At 56.0% G+C, this 20,149-nt stretch overlaps 1 protein-coding gene across 2 annotated transcripts in view; it reads left to right on the top strand.

The window, feature by feature from the left end:
* The window catches only part of INCENP (inner centromere protein), a 30,834-nt gene extending 11,747 nt beyond the window's left edge, over nucleotides 1-19,087 (top strand). The window contains exons 5-19 of one of the 2 annotated variants that reach the window (XM_047775536.1): nucleotides 2,266-2,317; nucleotides 3,118-3,175; nucleotides 3,260-3,368; nucleotides 4,555-4,606; nucleotides 5,042-5,159; nucleotides 5,233-5,367; nucleotides 5,801-5,812; nucleotides 11,702-11,811; nucleotides 11,905-12,025; nucleotides 12,189-12,311; nucleotides 13,162-13,379; nucleotides 15,175-15,253; nucleotides 15,420-15,527; nucleotides 16,963-17,113; nucleotides 18,565-19,087. In XM_047775536.1, the coding sequence (XP_047631492.1) occupies nucleotides 2,266-2,317; nucleotides 3,118-3,175; nucleotides 3,260-3,368; nucleotides 4,555-4,606; nucleotides 5,042-5,159; nucleotides 5,233-5,367; nucleotides 5,801-5,812; nucleotides 11,702-11,811; nucleotides 11,905-12,025; nucleotides 12,189-12,311; nucleotides 13,162-13,379; nucleotides 15,175-15,253; nucleotides 15,420-15,527; nucleotides 16,963-17,113; nucleotides 18,565-18,779 (1,661 nt within the window). In that variant the 3' untranslated portion in view covers nucleotides 18,780-19,087. The remainder of the gene's footprint in view (nucleotides 1-2,265; nucleotides 2,318-3,117; nucleotides 3,176-3,259; nucleotides 3,369-4,554; nucleotides 4,607-5,041; nucleotides 5,160-5,232; nucleotides 5,368-5,800; nucleotides 5,813-11,701; nucleotides 11,812-11,904; nucleotides 12,026-12,188; nucleotides 12,312-13,161; nucleotides 13,380-15,174; nucleotides 15,254-15,419; nucleotides 15,528-16,962; nucleotides 17,114-18,564) is intronic. The other variant, XM_047775537.1, reaches the window with a different exon arrangement.
* Nucleotides 19,088-20,149: the final 1,062 nt, after the last annotated feature.

Genomic DNA, 20,149 nt, shown 5'->3' with positions numbered 1-20,149 from the left:
TTTTAAGACAAAAATCACTGCTGTCCAAACAAAAATGTAGGAGGAGACTGACCTTATTCTACATTTTGTAGATCCCATTTCTGTGTGGCTTGAAAGAAGACAGCTGGGTTCTACATTCAGTCTGTTGCATTGTGTTGTTTGGATTAAAATTTGTGTTGTTTGGATTAAAATTTGTGAAGATCTGGCCTCACACAGTGAGGTAGTTGGAAAAGGGAAGAACACTTTAAAAGCCTTTTCAGATAATCGTGCATATTCTTCTTTTCTTTCAGATAATTTGTGCACCCTCACGAATACACTGAGTTAGACACATCTTCCGATGTCAACACACTTTGTCTTTTTTTTTTTTTTTTTTTAGGGCCGAACCCATGGCATATGGAGTTTCCGAGGCTAGGGGTTCAATTGGAGCTGTAGCCACTGGCCTGCACCACAGCCACAGCAGCGCCAGATCCAAGCCACATCTGCAACCTACACCACAGCTCACGGCAATGCCGGATCCTTAACCCACTGAGCGAGGCCAGGAATCGAACCTGCGTCCTCATGAATACTAGTTGGGTTCATTAATCCCTGAGCCACGATGGGAACTCTAAGATGTCAACACGCTTCATTAAATATTTTTTTAAAAAGGGCACATTTGCTTTCTGATCTCATCAGAAATGTCTTCAGGTTTTAGGAAGCTATGAAGCTTATGGCAGTGGATACATGTTTTCCAAAATGCTGTTTTTGCCTTTGTGGACAGGTCAATTTTTTATTCTTGGCAGTGAATACTGTTCTTTGTGGGGTTTTTTTCTTTTTCTTTTTCTTTTTTTTAAGCAGCAGGCTCACTCTGTTCATTTTTAAGATGTCTGCCAACTCTCCAACCTTGATTAGCCATAGTTTATTAGTTATTCTTTGACTTAAAAACAGCATTCCATTAAGGGGCAGGGGTGGGGGAACAGGGAGTTCCCTGGTGGCTCTACAGGTTAAGGACCTGGCATTGTCACTGCTATGGCTCGGCTTACTGCTGTGGTATGGGTTCGATCCCTGGCCTGGGGAAGTTCCTCATGCCAAGGGTGTGGCCAAAAAAATAAATAATAAATAAATAAAATAGGAGCTCCCATTTTAGCTCATCAGGTTAAGAACCTGACATAGTCTCTGTGAGGATGTGGGTTCCATCCCTGGCCTCGCTCAGTAGGTTAAGGATCCGACGTTGCCATGAGCTGCATCATAGGTTCACAGATGCAGCTCGGATCTGGCACTGCTGTGGCTGTGGCGTGGCGACAGCTGTAGCTCTGATCCAGCCCCAACCTGGGAACTTCCATATGCCGCTGGTGCGGCTGTAAAAAGAAAACATATAATAACAAATGGAAAGGGGGGCCCGCTCAGCCGAGACGTCAGACCTCATGCTTTTCGGAGACTTGGCGATGCAGCCAAAGGGCATTTCACCCACTTCCCGCGTGATCACACTGTGTAATAGAAAGACGTGCTTAGGTTCAGAGTTAATAAAATGAATAGTTTCCACTCCCAGGACGTGCTTAGGTGAAACCGGATGTTTCCGACCTGAGCGTGGGGTGCACTTCAGTTTCACACCTTGTTTGCAAGGCCCATCTCAACACTGTGAGAAGGGAAAACAACACTTTGGCACGAGGTGAAAACGCTCAGGACTTGGCGTGTTCCCGGCCAGGTCTTGGGCCGGAGGAGTCGGGAGTTCACTTGTGAACCCCTGGCCCCCGGCTTCCTCCTCCCTCCCCCTCCCCGAGGGCCACCTCCTTAGACCAGCTCAGCTCCCCATCGTAGGCTTTCTAAGGCCTCTGCTCTCTTCCATCGTGGCACCTACCCCGCGTGGTTACAGGCTCATCTGAGGATTATCTGGACCAAGTAGCGGCCCGGTCTGGTTGGCTCTCCATTGGGTCCCCAGGGCCCGGAACATAGTAGGCCCTTTGGGAGTGTTTGTTGAATGAGTCAGCTGCTTTGTGTCGCCCCGGGCTTCCCGAGATACTCTCAGCCCAGGGAGGGAGCCAGGGTGTGCCGTCCAGTGGGGATGTTACCAGCGGGGAAGGCGCAGGAGACAAGGACGCTAGGAGTGCAGACAGCAGGGACCCAGGGAGGAGAAGGGTCTGCCGGTGGGAGGGGCTGTGGAGTGAAGGGGGAGGGGTCTGTGAGGTGGCGAGGGTCTGGCTGTGGGGGAGACATGGCCGGGCCCCCACCCGAGCCTGGCTCCCTGCACCTCTTGGAGCAGCACCTGGCTGGTTCTGAGGCATCTTTTGTTCCTTGGTTTTTTTCTGTCAGGCCACAGTTACCTGGAGAGGCTCCTGAATGTTGAGGTGCCCCAGAAAGTCAGGTGAGTTCGGTTCCAGGACTTGGGAAGCTGTCCAGAGGAGCCCCCCAGATGGAGGCCTTCCTTCCCCATCGGGGCTGCCCCCAGGCTGCCCACTGCTGCAGCCCTGCCCCTACCCCAACCTCACTAGGCAGTGAGGACACAGATGTCAGGCCTTCCCAAATGGCTGGTCAGCATCACTCATCAGCCCTGGCCCGGTCTTGACACCTCCAAACCTTACCCAGGGGCCTGGGCTCCATAGGTTGGTAAATCCATAGGCCTGTGGATAAGCCAGTACAGCCACAAGGAGCCACCTCAAATTGGGGTGGGTGGCATGGGGGTGGCATAGGGGTTGGGATCGCTCCCTGCTCCAGCTTTACACCCCAGCCCCGCTTTGGGCTAGCACTGCTTTTCTTGGAGGCCATGTCCTGCCGTCACCCTATCCCCTCTCCCACCCCTGGTACCCCTGCTTTGGAGCAGAGAGTCAGTGCCTGGGATGGGGCGATGGGGGTGACTGGGTCGGCCCTCTGGCTTTGCTGGCCCCATGGTAAGTGGAGAACAGGCCTTAAAAGAGATGTGGCTCATCCAGGCCCAAGCGGTGGAGGCAGAGCTGGGGAAGGGCAGATACCCGGAGTTGAGGCCCTGATGGCATATACGTGAAGGCAAATTCAGAAGCTGCCTGTCCCAGGCTGCCGGCGGCTATGGGTTTGAGGCCCAGGCCAGGCATCTGTGTGGATCCCTCCTGGATCGCTGCGTGGGGGAGGGGCTCCCGTGGGGAGGCTTGGGCTGGGCGGGTCCCACAGTGTCCCCTGCTCTGCTTCCAGCCCCAAGGCAAAGGAGCCCAGCGAGGAAGCTGAGCCTGAGGTGGTGGCCCAGCCGGAGGTAAGGCGGGCAGGCCAGGGAGGGGCGGGCTCAAGGCCTGCCAGTCCCAGGTACAGACCCCTGAAGCCTTGGTGCTTCCCTTAGGTCCCCAAGAACAATGACAGCACCTTGCGGCTCCGCAGTGCCACCAAGATCGCCATCAGCACGCCCGGCTCGCAGCCTGCAGCAGGCACGCCCTCCGAAGGGCAGCAGGGTGAGTCTTTCTGGCCTGCTGGTGTGGACACCCAGGGCCGTGCGGGCCTTGGCAGCCCAGCCTGACTTTCTTTCGGGGGAGAGGGGAGCCCGATTTCCTGGGCTGTGAGGCCGAAGGGAAATGAGACCCAGGGTGCGGAGATCTTGGAGTTTGCAGGTTTCACCTTCCAACCAGTGGCCGAGGCTGGTGGGTGCAGGAAGCTGGGGAAACACCTGAATTGGGACACTCGCTGTCACGGCCTCGAGCCTCCCTCCGCAGGGAGGGGGAGAAACTCCATGCTGGGCGGTAAATACCAGGACTCGCGTTCTGGTGTTTTGTCTCTGCCGCTGGCTCACTGCTCACCCGTGTGGGTTCTGTCTAAACAGGGTGGGAGAGCCGAGGACTCTGGGGCCCAGCCCACGTTCCCTGATGGGAAGAGCACCGTAGCTGTGAGGTCCTGAGCACTGCTCCCCCGACAGGGTTAGGGACCATGGCCGGGCCAGCCCCACAGACCCCAGGGGGCTGCCGGGACCCTTTGGAGTAAAGAGTGGGGAAGAGCCGGGGGGTGGGATTTTTTTTTTTTTTTTTTCCTAGGGCCGCACCCATGGCATGTGGAGGTTCCCAGGCTAGGGGTCTAAGCGGAGCTGTAGCCTCCAGCCTATGCCAGAGCCACAGCAACTCGGGATCCGAGCCACATCTGAGACCTATACCACAGCTCACGGCAACGCCGGATTCTTAACCCACTGAGCAAGGCCAGGGATCGAACCCGCCACCTCATGGTTCCTAGTCAGATTCATTAACCACTACGCCACAATGGGAACTCCAGGAGTGGGATTTTGCAGTCAGTCTAGGGGTCTCTGAGAGCTTGCAGCATCCACAGGCTTCCACTCTGGAAGGGGCACCACCTCCTCTCGGTGTTAGAGGTGGGTGGGACGTGGTGGGGCCACCTCGATGACACTGTCCTGCCATTCTCGTCACTGGCCAGCCATGGAGGCGAGGGGTCCGTGGGCTGGGGATGGCGTGCTGGCTCTGCACATCCATGGATTTGTAAGGCCAGTTGGTGCCAGAGCTGATGCTTCTGCTCCTGGCCACCCTGGGGTCGGCCAGGGAGAGAGCCTCACCCTTGCCATAGCTGCTGCTGGTGGGCGACCTCCCCGACCCCTCCACGGCCCCCCCTGCCGCCTCTCTGAGACTGCTCTCTTCACAGAGGCCAGGACCGACCAAGCAGATGGCCCCAAGGAGCCACCCCAGAGTGTCAGGTTTGCATCCGGGAAGGGGTGTGCAGGCCACTAGCCTGAGGGGCCCAGATGGGCGTGAACCTTGGGTCCTCTCTAGAGGAGGGTGGGCGTGGGCTCAGGGGCCTGTGTTTCATCTCAGCAGAGGTGGGGCCTGGCGCTCGGATTAAGGAGGGCAGTGGCTCGATGCTGTAGGACGAGCCTGGCCTGGGACCCAGCCACCAGATCCCAGGCCTGATCCTTCTGCGTCCTCCTGGCTCTGTGACCTTGAACGGGTCCCTTCCCTTGCTCTGACCGGGCAGCAGAGGGTCAGTCAGGGAGACCCCCCCCACCTCTGCAGTACCTTTCAGTCTAGAGGCCCGGGAGCTGGGCCCGGTTCTGGTCTCAGGGGTGGCCTTTCCTGGGGTCTGGCGGGGGCGCTGAGGCCCTGTGACGCCGCTGCCGCTGTGCCCTTGGCAGGAGGAAGCGCAGCTACAAGCAGGCGGTGAGCGAGCTGGATGAGGAGCAGCAGCTGGAGGATGAGGAGCTGCAGCCGCCCAGGAGCAAGACCCCGTCCCCGCCCTGTCCCGCCAGCAAGGTGAGTGGGCCTCTGCCCTCCCTCGGCACCCCCGCCCCCAAGTTTCCTGACCCCAGTCCTCGCCCGTCTGCAGGTGGTGCGGCCCCTCCGGACCTTCCTGCACACCGTGCAGAGGAACCAGATGCTCATGACCCCGACCTCGACCCCGCACAGCAGCATCATGAAATCCTTCATTAAGCGCAACACCCCCCTGCGCGTGGACCCCAAGGTGAGGGCGGCGTGGCTGAAGGCTGCCGTCTGTCCCCGGGCCGCTGGGACCAGTTGGGTCTGGGCCAGAGCAGGGGGGGCCAGGCATCGGTCAAGGACCAGCTCAAGCCTCTGTGGCCATGGGCTGCCTTAACATGGGGGGACAGTCCTGACCTGTTGGACCCTGGGCTGGGAAGTCGCAGCACTGGCCTTGGTGGCCACTGTCCATCTCACACACGGCCCCCTTTCCCTCCCGGTGGCTCTAGTAGTTAAGGTGAGGGACACACATGGACACTGACTTACTGGGGCTGGGTGACACTTGGGGGGGTGGGGGGGGCTTCTGATGAGAGGGTACAGGCCCCAAGCAGGCTCGTGGGCCAGGAGGGCGGCCTGCTTTCCAGAATGTTCCCCACGTGGCAACTCTCGGCTCATTCCTTGTCTCCTCTCCTCCACAGAGCAGCTTCGTTGTAAGTAAAGCCTTCCCTTACACTTGTGACCTGGCCCCTCCACTTAACCTGCTGTCGCCCTGTTCTGTGAAACTGACAGCACCTGTAGAAGCACTAACATAGGCGGGAGTGTTACGGGGGGAGGCGGTGGCATCTTGCTCTGTTCCCCTCCAGCCACCTCCCTCCCACCTCCCCGCTGCTGGGCTCCTGCTCAGGGTCTGGGGCTGCGAAGAGAACAGACATCTGATCCCGAGCCACTGAGATGGACTAGGTCACAGACCTGCATTGCTGCCTTGAGGGGCAGGGCAGTGGGGGACAAGGAGGTCTGGGTCTGCCAGGGGACACTGGAACTGCCAGCGGCATCCCCCCGGAAAGAAGGCCACAGAAGCTGTTCTCTTCTCAGATACCCCAGAGCTGGGCTGGACGCCAGTCGTGTGCAGGGAGCTGCGGGGAGCTGGGACCTGCTTGGCCCACGGTCCTGGCTCCCGGGGCTCCTGAGAAGCTGGAGGGCTGAGCCCCCTCAGCCCTTTGGTGTCCCATTGCGCTTTGAAGGGCCTCCTACTAGGAGGGCTTCTGCCTCCAGCCGAGGGTCTTAGGGCCCCAACAGCACTGCCGTGGGCAGATCAAGGGGTGTCCCAGCAGCTGGTCAGGCAGGCCCTGAACTTGCCTTTCCTACGAGGAGGCTGGTCCCCTCTAGGTGGACAGGGCAATGGCATGCCATCCAGTATGCCAGCCAGCAGCCTGTCTGTGTGGTCGTTATGCACCTATTTTTGTGCCAGAGATGCCCACAGCAGCGAGCCAGCCTTGGGCTTCTTCCTCCTGTATGGACTACCTGTTCCTCGCAGACCGGAGCCTCTCAGGGCTCGGGGGTGACAGAGAGGGGCCCTTTCCTGCTCCGGGGAGCCCAGGTCCCTGCAGGGGCCTCTGGTGGGTGAGACAGTCCTCAGGAGACCAGGGGAGCGAGGCAGGTCGTTGAGGCTTTAGACTGGTTGCCTGACCTTCGGGCCCAGGTTTCCTCGGTACCTAATGTGGTGCCAGGTCCGTTCACGGAGATTGGATGAACCAGAGGCGAATGTGTGTCTGGCACCCAGCACAGGGCTTGGCATGCAGGGCTTGCTGGACGGCAGAGAGCCTGCGCCTTTGAGGCCCCTGGAGGCAGAAGAGGCTGCATAAGCTTTTGGGTTCCTCCTGCCCCCCACTTTGGCCTTGACAGTGGCCTGTGGGGAGCAGCTCACCTTCCAGGGTTGGGGTAGCGAGGAAGCACAGATTCTGTGACATGAATGACTCATCTTCTTCTGTAAAATTCATAATGCAACAAGATAAATTTTCTGACCTGGGCTTAGAAATACTAGCACTCAGGCTTCAGGACGAAAACCTGTTTTGCAGAGTTCCTGTCGTGGCTCAGCCGGTTAAGAACCCAGCTAGGATCCATGAGGATGCGGGTTCGTTCCCTGGCCTTGCTCAGTGGGTTAAGGATCCGGTGTTGCCGGGAGCTGTGGTGTCGGTCTCAGATGTGGCTCAGATCCCGCTTTGTTGTGGCTGTGGTGTTGGCCAGAAGGTTCAGCTCCAATTCAGCCTCTAGCCTCTAGCCTGGGAACTGTGGGAGCGGCCCAAGAAAAATAGCAAAAATACCAAAAAAAAAAAAAAAGAAAGAATTTATACAGTAAAATCTCTCCTTCGTGACAGTAATAGCTTTACGGAACCGCTCCCACAGTTGGGATCCAGAACCATTCCATCACCCCCCTAAACTCTGCTCCACCCCTAGCTAACCCCTGTTCTCTGTCACTGTAGCTTTGTCTTCAAGAGTGTCATGTGACTAGAATCCTACAACAGGTGACTTCTCGAGACTGGCTTCTCTCATAAGGCCTTTGAACTCAACCTCCGTAGTTCCATTTGAAGTCAGTTCCTTGTAGATATCTTAGAGCTTCTCCATCTATGAGATAGTCAGGGTGGCTTTTGTTTGTTTTTTTCTTTTTAAAATCTAACAGTGTCTTTTATTTGATATATTTAGTGATATGTTTGGATATAATTCTACTGTTTTATTATTGTCAGCTATTCCCTTTGGGTTTGTTTGTTTGTTTCCCTTTATTATCTTTTGGGGGGGAGCTCCCTTGAATTTTTTTTTTTTTTTTTTTTTTGTCTTTTGAGGGCCGCACCCGCAGCATATGGAGGTTCCCAGGCTAGGAGTCTAATCGGAGCTGTAGCCACCAGCCTATACCACAGCCACAGCAACGCCAGATCTGAGCCGTGTCTGTGACCCACACCACAGCTCACAGCAACACTGGATCCTTACTTAACCCAGTGAGTGAGGCCAGGGATGGAACCTGCAACCTCATGGTTCCTAGTCGGATTCGTTTCCACTGCGCCATGATGGGAACTCCGGCATCCTTTTTTTTTCCCAATTACTCGGTAAATTTTATTACATTTATAGTTTTGCAACGATCATCACAATTTTGGTATTCTAATTTAATTTATCTCTTGTGATTTTTGACTGTATCATTTTGAGGGTTTCTTTAGTGGTTGTTCTGAGGCATTGCACACTTCACTTTCGCAGTCACTTTAGAATCAATATCTGATCCGTTCAAGTGGAATGGAGAAATCTTACTACCTGTAGGCACCTCAACTCCCCACTGGATGTAATCTGTCTTACATGTTCCATCTCCATCCACGGACGACCCCATCAAACTAACTTTTCAGCTGTCAAACACTCAACGAGGAAAGGAGGTCTGTTGATACTCACCCAGATGTTTGTCATTTCTGTTGCTCTTCTTTCCTGATGTTTCCTGTTTCCTTCTGGTGTCACTTCTCGTCTGTCTTGAAAAACGTCCTAGAGCAATTCTTTGAGAACAAGTCTGCAGACAGCACATCCTCTAGTTTTCCTCTATTTGAGAAAGTTTATTTCACTTCATTTCTGAAGGACGTTTTCACTGAACACGCGTAGAGTTCCAGATGAACACTTCTTTCCAGCGTTCCCGTCATGGCGCAGTGGTTAACGAATCCGACTAGGAACCATGAGGTGGTGGGTTCGAACCCTGGCCTCACTCAGTGGGTTAAGGATCCAGCGTTGCCGTGAGCTGTGGTGTAGGTCTCAGATGTGGCTCGGATCCCGCGTTGCTTGGCTCTGGCGTAGGCCGGCGGCTACGGCTCCGAGTGGACCCCTAGCCTGGGAATCTCCATATGCTGCGGGAGCAGCCCTAGAAATGGCAAAAAGACAAAAACAAAAAAAAAACAGTTCTTTCCTTTTAGCAATTTGAAGACGTGCTCCTTCTGTCTGGCCTCCATACTTTCTGATGAGAAATCCCTAGTCATTCAAATCTTTGGCGCTTTTGAGTTTTTTTTTCTTTTCCTTTTCCTTTTGCATTATGTTTTTAGCCGTTTGATTCTTTTGTGGCTAGACAGTGGGTTTCCTGAGGTTTATCCTGTTTGGGTTTTGATGACCATCTTGAATCTGTAGACTTTCATCTTTTAGCAAATCTAGGAGGCATTTTTGGCCATTATTTCTTCAAGATTTTTTTTCCACATTTCATAGACTTTTTGTTGTCATTTCACTGTTCCCTCAGGCTCTGTTCATTTTTCTTCAGTGTCTTTTTTTCGTTGTGTTTAGATTTATTTATCGTCATGTTTTCTCCATTCTGCTATTGGGTCCATCCCCTCAATTTTTAATTTCAGTTATTGGTACTTTTAGTTCCAAAATTTCCATTTGGTTCTTGTTTAGCTCTTCCACTTGCTGAGATTTCCTATTTTTCCAAGCTGTTTTAAGAAGGCCTCTGATTATTTGGGGGGTTTTGGCTGCACTCACGGCAGTGTTTCCGGGCCAGGGATTGAACCCATGCCATAGCAGCAACCCAAGCCACTGCAGTGACAATGCTTTATCCTCTAAGCCACATGGGAGCTCCTTATGATTACTTACTGACTCATTTTTGTCATAGCTACATTAAAGTCTTTGTCAAATCATTCCCACATATCATCTTGGCATTGGTGTCAGCTCATTGCTAGTTTGCTGATGCTTCAAAGTCTGGTATCCTTTCCATCTGCCTGCGGCTGTCTACCTCGCAGAGGCCTCAAATAGCTGCTCTGTGCATTCGCATAGATTTTATAGCCACACCTAGTGGGAGAGACGGTGGCATGTCTTCTGCATCTCACCCGTAACCAGACCCCTTCTCACCATCCTTAGGATGGTATTATCTTGGGGCCGTATTTTCAGGTGGGAAGTCTGCTTAAAGAGCCATGAGTGGCCAAGGAGAAATAGTAACTAGTGCAAGGAGGGAGGGGCCGATGGGTGGGCGTCTGATGAAAACCAGTTTGGGGTGAGGGCTGGGGGCTCTGGTCTGGGTCCCAGCCTCCACCCTCATCCCCTGACTATTAGGGGTAAAGCATCAGTCTTGTCCTTGGCCAGGGATAGCTGGGAGCCCACTGCTATCGCCATGCCCCTGGGTCTTTCTGGGCCTGCGGAGGCAGGAGGTCCCAGCATGAATCTGCTTTAAAAAGCATCTAATACTTTTAAAAGTTGTCTTTGAGGAGTTCCTGTCATGGGTCAATGGCTAACGAACCCAACTAGTATCCATGAGGAAGCGGGTTTGATCTCTGGCCTCGCTCAGTGGGTTAAGGATCCAGCATTGCCGTGAGCTGCAGTGTAGGTCACAGACATGGATCAGATCTGGCATTGCTGTGGCTGTGGTGCAGGCGGGCAGCTACAGATCTAATTCGACCCCTAGCCTGGGAACATCCGTATGCCACGGGTGCTGCCCTAAAAGGACAGAGGACAAAAAAAAAAAATTGAAAAGTTGTCTTTGAAATGATTATGTAGTCATATCACAGGAAGTTTGGGAAATAAAGAGAAAAAAATAGCATACCTAACCTACCTCATCAGCCTACCTCTGTTAGCATTTGGCAATATTTTCTTTTTTTTAAATTTTTTTTAACTATTAGGAAGTAGTTGATGCACACAAAAGAGTGTGTGTACACCCATAGCATAAAAGTTATAAAGCATAATAATAATAAATTAACATGTGTATCCACCTACCCCTTTAAATAGAACATTGACAGTAACTTTTTTTTTTCCTTCTGCTTTTTAGGGCCACACCCGCAGCACATGGAGGTTCCCAGGCTAGGGGTCCAATTGGAGCTACAGCTGCCAGCCTGTGCCACAGCCGCGCCAGATCTGAGCCATGTCTGACCTGCACCACAGCTCACGGCATTGGCAGAGCCTTAACCCACTGAGCAAGGCCAGGGATCGAACCCGCAACCTCATGGTTCTCAGTCGGATTCATTTCCTCTGCGTTATGATGGGAACTCCAACAGTAACTTTCAAAGCTGCCTTTCTGTTCCTTCTCCATCTTGTTCTTTTTTTTTTGTCTTTTGTCTTTTTTTGTTGTTGTTGTTGCTATTTCTTGGGCCGCTCCCCGGCATATGGAGATTCCCAGGCTAGGGGTCGAATCGGAGCTGTAGCCACCGGCCTACGCCAGAGCCGCAGCAATGTGGGATCCGAGCCGCGTCTGCAACCTACACCACAGCTCACGGCAACGCCGGATGGTCAACCCACTGAGCAAGGGCAGGGACCGAACCCGCAACCTCATGGTTCCTAGTCGGATTCGTTAACCACTGCGCCACGACGGGAACTCCTCCATCTTGTTCTTCACTCCTTTTCTAAATACACTTTCCACATAGTTCTAATCAGAGCACACCTCCGATCTTGCCCACCACTTGGCAGGGCTCAGGTGATGGCACTCATGACTCAGGTCCTGGGAGGCCTTTGGGTTCCCCTGGAGGAGAGCCTGAAGCCCAGGCCTCCAACTCGGTGGGAAAGGCGTCGCCTGATTGGGGTGACTGCCTGTCAGAAGCAGTCTGGTGCTGCCTCTAGTGGCTTTGGGGGCCGTCCTGGCTCACACACACCCACATCCCGACCCCCAGGAGAAGGAGCGGCAGCGCCTGGAGAACCTGCGGCGGAAGGAGGAGGCCGAGCAGCTCCGCAGGCAGAAGGTGGAGGAGGACAAGCGGCGGCGGCTGGAGGAGGTGAAGCTGTAAGTGCCCGGCCCCCAGCCGCCCCCTCACCCCCCAGCAGCCCCCTCACCCCCCAGCCTCGCTGGAGCCCCCGTGACCTCCTGTGCCCGCAGGAGGCGTGAGGAGCGCCTTCGCAAGGTGCTGCAGGCCCGGGAGCGGGTGGAGCAGATGAAGGAGGAGAGGAAGAAGCAGATCGAGCAGAAGTTTGCTCAGATCGACGAGAAGACAGAAAAGGTGCGGGCTCGGGCTGTGGGTGGTGCTTTCAGGGGGCGGAGCCCCGGCGGCCCCGCCCACCCCACTTTCCGCGGGAGACTCCGGCTTGACGCCCCCGCACCCCTCTCTTGTCGGTCCACGGGCCCTGGGGTCCGTTCTGAGCATCCGTGGGTGGGCTCCGCAGGCCAAGGAGGAGCGGCTGGCCGAGGAGAAGGCCAAGAAGAAGGCAGCGGCCAAGAAGATGGAGGAGGTGGAGGCGCGCAGGAAGCAGGAGGAGGAGGCGCGGCGGCTCAGGTGGCTGCAGCAGGTGCGCTCGATCGCAGGGCTCAGGCGTCCGGGAAGAGGCGGGGAAGGACCGCGCTGCCTCAGTGCCCTGGAGACCGCTGAGCACACCCCCCACCCCGTTGGGTTGATCCCGGTGGATCTTGTGGCCTCAAGCTCAGAAGGCTGCGGAGGTGGAGATGGTGACACGTGACCTGCCTCCTGTTGTCTGTAGAGGCAGAGGTCTGAGGGTCGAGGGTGGGGGCTTGCGTCAGATGCCTAATCTCAGTTCTGCCGTTTATTAGCTGTGTGACCCCAGATGGGTTCCTTGACCTCTCTGTGCTCTGGTTCCCTCAAGGTAACAGTGGTATCTACCTGATAGGGTTGGTGTGAGGATTAAATGTTCTGCCTATACAATTACAGACCTACCTCTTCCTGGGAACTGTCGGTTTTATGAGTGTAGGGAACACACATTTGTCGTTAGGGAGTGGTAATACCAGTGGCTAAAATTTATCAAGTACTGACTTCGTGCCGGGCACTGTTCTCAGTGCGTCGTGTGTATAGTCGCCGCCGCCTCGTGAGGTGTGAGCATTGCTGTTGTCCCCATTTTACCAGCGAGGGCAAAACCGAGGCCAGAGGGCGTCTGTGACGTGTCCAGTGTCACCCCGCTCGTGGGTCTGGCTCCAGCCTGTACCCTTAACTATCAAATCTGCTGCAGCAAAAGAAGTTGTCCCAAGGTGCCCGTCAGGCCGGTCACAGGGGTCCCTGTGGGTGGAGCCTTGGTGGGGTGTCCCTGGGCTCAGTCCCTGCCGTTCCGGACCCGCCTGGGAGGGACAGGCCCTCCGGCCTCCAGCCCAGGCGGGCCTCCGGGCCCTGACCTTGCTCTCTGCTCACAGGAGGAGGAGGAGCGGCGCCACCAGGAGCTGCTGCAGAAGAGGAAGGAGGAGGAGCAGGAGCGGCTGCGGAAGGCGGCCGAGGCCAAGAGGCTGGCGGAGCAGCGCGAGCAGGAGCGGCAGCTGGCGGAGCAGCGCGAGCAGGAGAGAAAGAGGGAGCAGGAGCGGCAGCTGGCGGAGCAGGAGCGGCGGCGGGAGCAGGAGCGGCTCCAGGCCGAGAGGTGAGGGGTCCTTGGCTGTGAGGCGGGCGGCCCCCCCTCCAGGTGGCCGCAGGCATCCTGCCGTGTGTGGGTGAGCGACAGATGTCATTGTCACCTGAAGAGGCTGGCTGGGGGGGTCTGGAAAAGAAGAATGGGCTTTTTTTCTTGGCTCCAAACCAGGCAGACCACCTGGCGAGGTGTGTTGCCTACTGGAGAGTCGAGGGGTAAATGGCAGAGTCACTTGGGAGTTTGTCTTGGTTCTGCTTCCAGCCGGGTGATCCGACCCCTTTGGTGCGTTTTGTCCTCAGCTGACTGGGGAGGGGGGGGTCAGAGGACGGGCCGGCATTCCTCAGCATCCACTGTGGGCCTTGCGGGGGAGAGTCCACCACGCACTGCGGTTCACTGCAGGGCCTTTGGCCTCCTTGGCGCCTGCCCACATGTGCCTCTCTGGTACTGATGCTGGCTCAGGCTGCCAACCCCCCTCAACATTCCCGACTGCCCCCCATTGGGAATCATGGCAGATGAGCCCTCTCAGAGTCAGTGGTCTCTGCATTAGGCGAGAATTCCACATTTAGGGAGTTCCTGTCGTGGCTCAGTGGTTAATGAGGCCGACTAGAAACCATGAGGGTGCAGTTTTGACCCCTGGCTTCTCTCAGTGGTTAAGCATCTGGCGTTGCCGTGAGCTGTGGTGTAGGTTGCAGACAAGGCTTGGATCTGGAGTTGCTATGGCTGTGACTTAGGCCGGCAGCTGTAGCTACGATTTGACCCTGAGCCTGAGAACTTCCACATGCCATGGGTGTGGCCCTAAAAAGACAAAAAAAAAGTTTCACATTTAGTTCCACAGGTGTCTATCCAGGGCTGACCCTGTACCTGGCTGTGCTGGGTCCTAGGGCTGCCAGGGAAGATAAGCCACAGTCGCTGCTGGCCAGGAGGTACATGGGGTCCTCTGCCTATGTGTAGACATAGAGAACTCTGCCCCTGCAGGTGTAGACATGTGGGTGGATCCAGGCCTTTTGCAGTGGAGAAGTGGGGGTAACAGCCACAGGGCACGCTGCGTGGGGGCCACCCATCTCTCAGTGCTTATCGATCGGCACAGAGGTGTCCCTGGTCCTGAGGGCAGAGTCAGAGACAGAAGTCTGGGAGGGGGACCGAGAGTGGCGGCTGATGAGGTTTGAGAATTGGCTGCCTGTCAAGCAGCACCAGGGGCTTGGAGGGGCGATGATGTGATGGTCGTAGTGGTTGGCAGCTTGGGCGGATACCAAGCTTCGCGCTTTCCCCACGTTTCCTTGTTTAATCCTCTCAAAGGCCCCTATGGTGTGGGTACCAGCAGCTCCACTTCCCAGAGCGGGAAGCAGGTTCAAAGAGGTCCCGTGACTTATTCAGGGTCCCGAGCTAGTAAGCGGAGGGGCTCCAAAGCCTATCGACAGCCCTTCCTGCTTTGTGTCAGGCTTGGGGCCAGGGGTTGCCCTGTGGGTTGGAGATTGTTGGTAACTCAGATGACCTCTTTTCATTCACACGGCGACTCTGGAAGAAAGGTGTGATCCCCATTATGCAGCAGATAAGACTGAGGCACAGAGACCTAAGTTGCGTGGAAGGGCGGGGCCAGATTTGGCGGACCTCAAAACTGAGCGTTCCCCGCACTCTTGGGTGGACACTCCTGGTCCCTTGGGCACAAGCGCTTCTGCTGGCTGGGGGCAGGCGTGCCTGTTCTGCCTTTCCATCTTCCGGGGCCTGTGCCGGGGGCCTGGCTTCCCCAACAGGGACGGAACAGGGCCAGGGCTCAGCTTCCCTCTGACAGGCTTTGCTCCGTCCTCAGGGAGCTGCAGGAGAAGGAGAGGGCCCTGCGGCTGCAGAAGGAGCGGCTGCAGAAGGAGCTGGAGGAGAAGAAGAAAAAGGTAAAGGGAGGGGCATGTGGCCCCCACGGGGTCCGCCTGAGCTCGGGGCAGGGAGGCCTGGTCCAGCAGCCCTGGTGCAGGAGCTGCCCTGCCCGCCTTTGCTGCCTGGGGTTGGCATGGGGGAGGAGAGCGCACCCACAGGCTCTGTCACCATCCGCCCTCCTAGGAAGAGCAGCAGCGCCTGGCTGAGCAGCGGCTGCAGGAGGAGCAGGAGAAGAAAGCCAGGGAGGCCGCAGCGGCCAGCAAGAGCCTGAACGTGACCGTGGACGTGCAGGTGAGGCCCAGGCGTCAGGGCGGACAGGGCGCCCCCAGTCTTCCCAGTAGCTGGAGGCACAGGCTGCGTGTAGTAGGGCCTTACCGAAGAGGAGGGAGACGGTCGTCCCAGTTGTTTTTTTGGTTTTCGTGTTTCATTTTGGTTTTGTTTTTTGGTCTTTTTAGGGCTGCACCCACGGCATATGGAGGTTCCCAGGCCACGGGTCGAATCGGAGCTATAGCCGCCGGCCTGCACCACAGCCACAGCAACACCAGATCCGAGCCGCGTCTGTGACCTACACCACAGCTCACGGCAACGCCAGATCCTTAACCCACTGAGCGAGGCCAGGGATGGAACCCGCAACCTCATGGTTCCTAGTTGGATTCGTTTCCGCTGCGCCGCAACAGGAACTCCATTCTTCCTGTTTTTTTAATTTTTTTTTTTTTTTACTATTTTTGATAGGTATATTCTTCCTTATTCTGAAAGTAGAATGTTGTTGTTCAAAAAAAAAAAAAAAGATACTGAAGTTTGTAAAAGCGTACAAAAAGTAAAAGGTACCGTCGGAAGCAAACTCTGTAAGTCTGGTGTATATCTTCTTTTTTCTTTAAACAAAGGTACATATGTTCCAAGACAACACTCCGTTCTCTGCTGCAGTTGGCAACAGATGTTCTAGCAGGAAATCCAGATGTTTAAACAGGAACAGAATCGTCATGGCCTCAGGCACAACCAACAGTTTCCTTTTTGCCAGATTTTTTTTCTTTCCATTTTTTTTTTTTTTTTTTTAAGGCCATGCCTGCAGCGTGTGGAAGTTCCCAAGCTTGGGGTCGAATTGAAGCTGCAGCTGCCGGCCTCCACCACAGCCACAGCCATGTTAGATCCCAGCCACATCAGTGACCTACACCACAGCTCTCACAGCAACGCCAGATCCTTAACCCCCTGAGTGAGGCCAGGGATCGAATTGTATCTTCATGGTTCCTAGTCGGGTTCCTTTACTGCTGAGCCACAGAGGGAACTCCCCTTTGCCAGATTTCTTAATTCCAACTGATGCAAGGGGGCCTTTCCCCAGGCCTTCGCTTTTAGCTCCTCCAGTTTCTTCTGCTCCTGCTTGAATGCCTCATCCTCCTTGTCCATCTCCTCGGCCTATTTCTTGGGCTGCTTCAGGGGCTTCTTCTTGCCCCCTTCACAGCCCAGCGTGGTGCCTACCGCCTGGTATATATCTGTCTATATTTTTACATCTATAAACATTTTATACACACATAGACTCCCTCTCACACACATATATAGGGTTTTGTGGGTTTTGTGGGTGTGTACGGCCCTAAAGGGACAGAAAAAAAAAGTGACGCCTGAACTTTTTTATTTTTCCCGTGAAATGAGGGGAGGTGGCCAGAGCCCTCAGCAGCGGTGGGAGATGCCCACAGCAGAGGGGGCAGCTGACAGCTGCGTTCCTCTTTTCCAGTCTCCAGCTTGTACCTCGTATCAAATGACTCCCCAGGGGCACAGAGCGCCCCCCAAGATCAACCCGGATAACTACGGGATGGATCTGAACAGTGACGACTCCACCGATGATGAGGCCCATCCCCGGAAGCCCATCCCCAACTGGGCCAGAGGTGAGCAGGGCCGGAGCCCCCCAGGAGAGCCGGGTGCTCACTTGTGACTTCAAGGGCCCTGGGGGGGCCGTGGCTTGGCAGCTGCAGGTGTCGAGAGCAAGTTGTGCCTGTGAACTGGCAGCTTGAGTTTTTGGCCAACAAGTCTGCCTCTGGGGACAAGGCTGCACCTGGGGAAGAAGGGTGGGTGCCCCGTGGCCAGTGCGCTCCGCCGGGGACCAGATCCACGACGTTGGGTACCTCCATTCTCAAGAGATGCATTAGATGGCGGCTACCCAGGGGCAGGTGTGGTGCTGGGTGTGCCAGCTTGGGTGCCCTCCATCCCTGAGTCCCGGCTAGTAGGCTGCATGGACCCAAATGTGCACCCTGGGGTGGGAATAGAGCTACAGTGGTACTGGAGTGTCAGCAGTGCACAAAGAGCCGGGGCAGGGGGCTCAGGCAGCCGGGGGAGGGGTGGGGATGGGGGTGCACTTGAGCGGGTAGCACCCAGAATTTACAGGCCTAGCATTCAGATAGGAGTGTGGGTAAGGGCGAAGGTGCCACCTCAGGCCTGGACGCCAGGCCTGCTGGGAGTGCCCCAGTGCGGGTGCACACAGGATGGGGGAAGGGGGGGGTGCTTTACAGAGTCGGCCAAGCTGGAGGAGGGGCGGGCCGCAGCCTCTCTCCCCAGCGGAAGGGCCTAGAATCCCGCAGGGGATCTGCGCTCTGCAGAAGACAGGTGAGTTCCAGTTCACCTGAACCCCCACAGTAACCAGAATCTGTGTCTCCTTAACATCCAGAGGTGGCAGCGGGGCAGGGGGCAGCATGGCCTGGGAGCCAGACTAGTTACTGCTGGCCTTCACCAGCCACCTTCAGCTTGCTCGGTTTTCCCTTCTGTGGAATGGGGGTGCTGGGAGCACCCCGCTGAGAAGAGCTGTTGAGGATGGAGTGAGTTAGTGTCTAGCAGGCCTGGTACAGGGCCAGCGCTGGGCCCGCGTGCCGCCTCCTGACCCCCCCAGGGTCCTCCTCGGCATCGCTGGCAGGGCTGTGGGTCACCCTCGGTCCCAGCCTGCCCCGGGCACGCTGGGCCTGTGGAGCTGAGGACATCAGCAGCCCCTCAAGGCGGTTGAGGACAGCGTTGTGTGCTCCAGTCCTGGAGCCGGACTTGTCTTCAAAGCCGGGCTCTGCCAGTCACTAGCTGTGTGCCTTTGGGCAGATGTCTCGCTGTAAGTGGGCAAGATTAAGGGGCCTGCCTCTGTGGTGATTGTGGGGACAGAGCAGCCATGCAACGGGGGGTTAATCAAGAGCCTGGCTTTCTCAAGCCGCCAGAGCACGGCTGGCTGTAGGAGCGCAGTGAGAGCGACGGCAGCTTTGGAGGTGGGGCTCTGTGTGTGTAGGGGGGTGTGGGCAGCAGGGTTGGGGAGGCTCAGGGGGAGCCCCAAGGCAGTGACCCAGCCTTTTCTGTGCCCCCACAGGCACCCACCTCAGCCAGGCCATCATCCACCAGTACTACCACCCCCCGAACCTTCTGGAGCTCTTCGGAACCATCCTCCCGCTGGACCTGGAGGACATCTTCAAGAAGAGCAAGCCCCGCTACCATAAGCGCACCAGCTCCGCCGTGTGGAACTCGCCGCCCCTCCAAGGCGCCAGGCTCCCCGGCAGCCTGGCCTACAGCCTGAAGAAGTACTGAGGCCAGGGGCCCTCTCGGCGGGCTCGGCCTGTGTCTGTGTCTGTCTGTCCGCGTCTCTGTTGGTGTGGTGCCCTCCTGCCTGGGGTCCTGTCGCTGAGGGTTTGGGCCCGTGTATATAGGCGTCTTGAGTGCTGCGAGTGGAAAGCGACCCGGGCCTGTCGGGAGGCTGAGCTTGGTGGGTGTTTGGGCAGAACCAGGCCCAGCCCCGTCTGGTCTGCTGACAGCACTGTGTACATAGACTGTGATGATTCAGCTGCGTTTTAGCCTCTAGTGTTTGAGAGCTAGATTAATAAAGTCTGTTCCTTCAAGCCGCCTGTGGGTATCATGAGACTGGGCTTCTCGGCAGGGAGCCCTGGACCCTGGGCCTGTCTCAGGCCGCTGCCTGGGCTGCTCCTTCTCCTGGGGTGTGTGTCCAGGTCACCCGCATCCCACCCCCAGAGATGCCCACGTAGTGGGTGATTCTGATGCCAACCCGGGCAATGCTGAGAAACACTTCAGTTACTTTGGTGTTGGGACAAGGAACGACACATCCTGTTTTTCTGGGGAGCTCCCTGCTGGTAAGGGCCTGTTCAAGGGGTGAGACCTGGGGTGGAAGTCAGGAAAATGGGGCCCTGCCACTTGAGAACTTTCTTCCACCCCTCCACGCCTCAGGCGCCACCCATGATGCACAGATGGTAAGGGACTTTATTCGTTTTTATTTTTTTTATGGCCACACCCATGGCAGATGGAAGTTCCTGAGCCAGAGACTGAACCACAGCTCCAAATACCCTGCAGCCACAAAGCTGGATCCTTTCATCCACTATGCCAGGCAGGGGATCAAACCTGCCCTCCACAGCAACTCAAGATGCTGCAGTCAGATTCTTTTCTTTTCTTTTTTTTTTTTAATCTTTTTAGGGTCCCACCATGGCATATGGAGGTTCCCAGGCTAGGGGTTGAATTGGAGCTGAAGCTGCCGGCCTACACCACAGCCACAGCCATGCAGGATCCGAACCATGTCTGCAACCTACACCACGGCTCACAGCAACACCAGATCCTTAACCCACTGAGCAAGGCCAGGGATCGAACCCGCAACCTCACAGTTCCTAGTTGGGTTCATTAACCACTGAGCCACAACGGGAACTCCTGCAGTGAGATTCTTAACTCATGGCACCACGGCGGGAACTCTGGTGAAAGGACTTTAGAATGTGGATGTGCTGGTGAGGCAGGAGATCTGGGCTGGAAAGGGGATGGCTCTTGAAACTACCTCGGGGCCAGTACGGGCAAACAGTTCAGATATTTTCCCGCAAAGCCAGGCAGCTGCTACCTAAACGCATAGTGTCTGTGGCAGCTGGCCCTGCCTGATAACTGCCAATGGTGTTCTGAATGGCCCC

Source organism: Phacochoerus africanus, chromosome 4 (genome assembly GCF_016906955.1).
Source record: "Phacochoerus africanus isolate WHEZ1 chromosome 4, ROS_Pafr_v1, whole genome shotgun sequence".
In the NCBI taxonomy this organism is placed as follows: Eukaryota; Metazoa; Chordata; class Mammalia; order Artiodactyla; family Suidae; genus Phacochoerus; species Phacochoerus africanus.
Note: the sequence above shows the minus strand (reverse complement) of the source record. Positions and strands in the feature narration are given on the sequence as shown.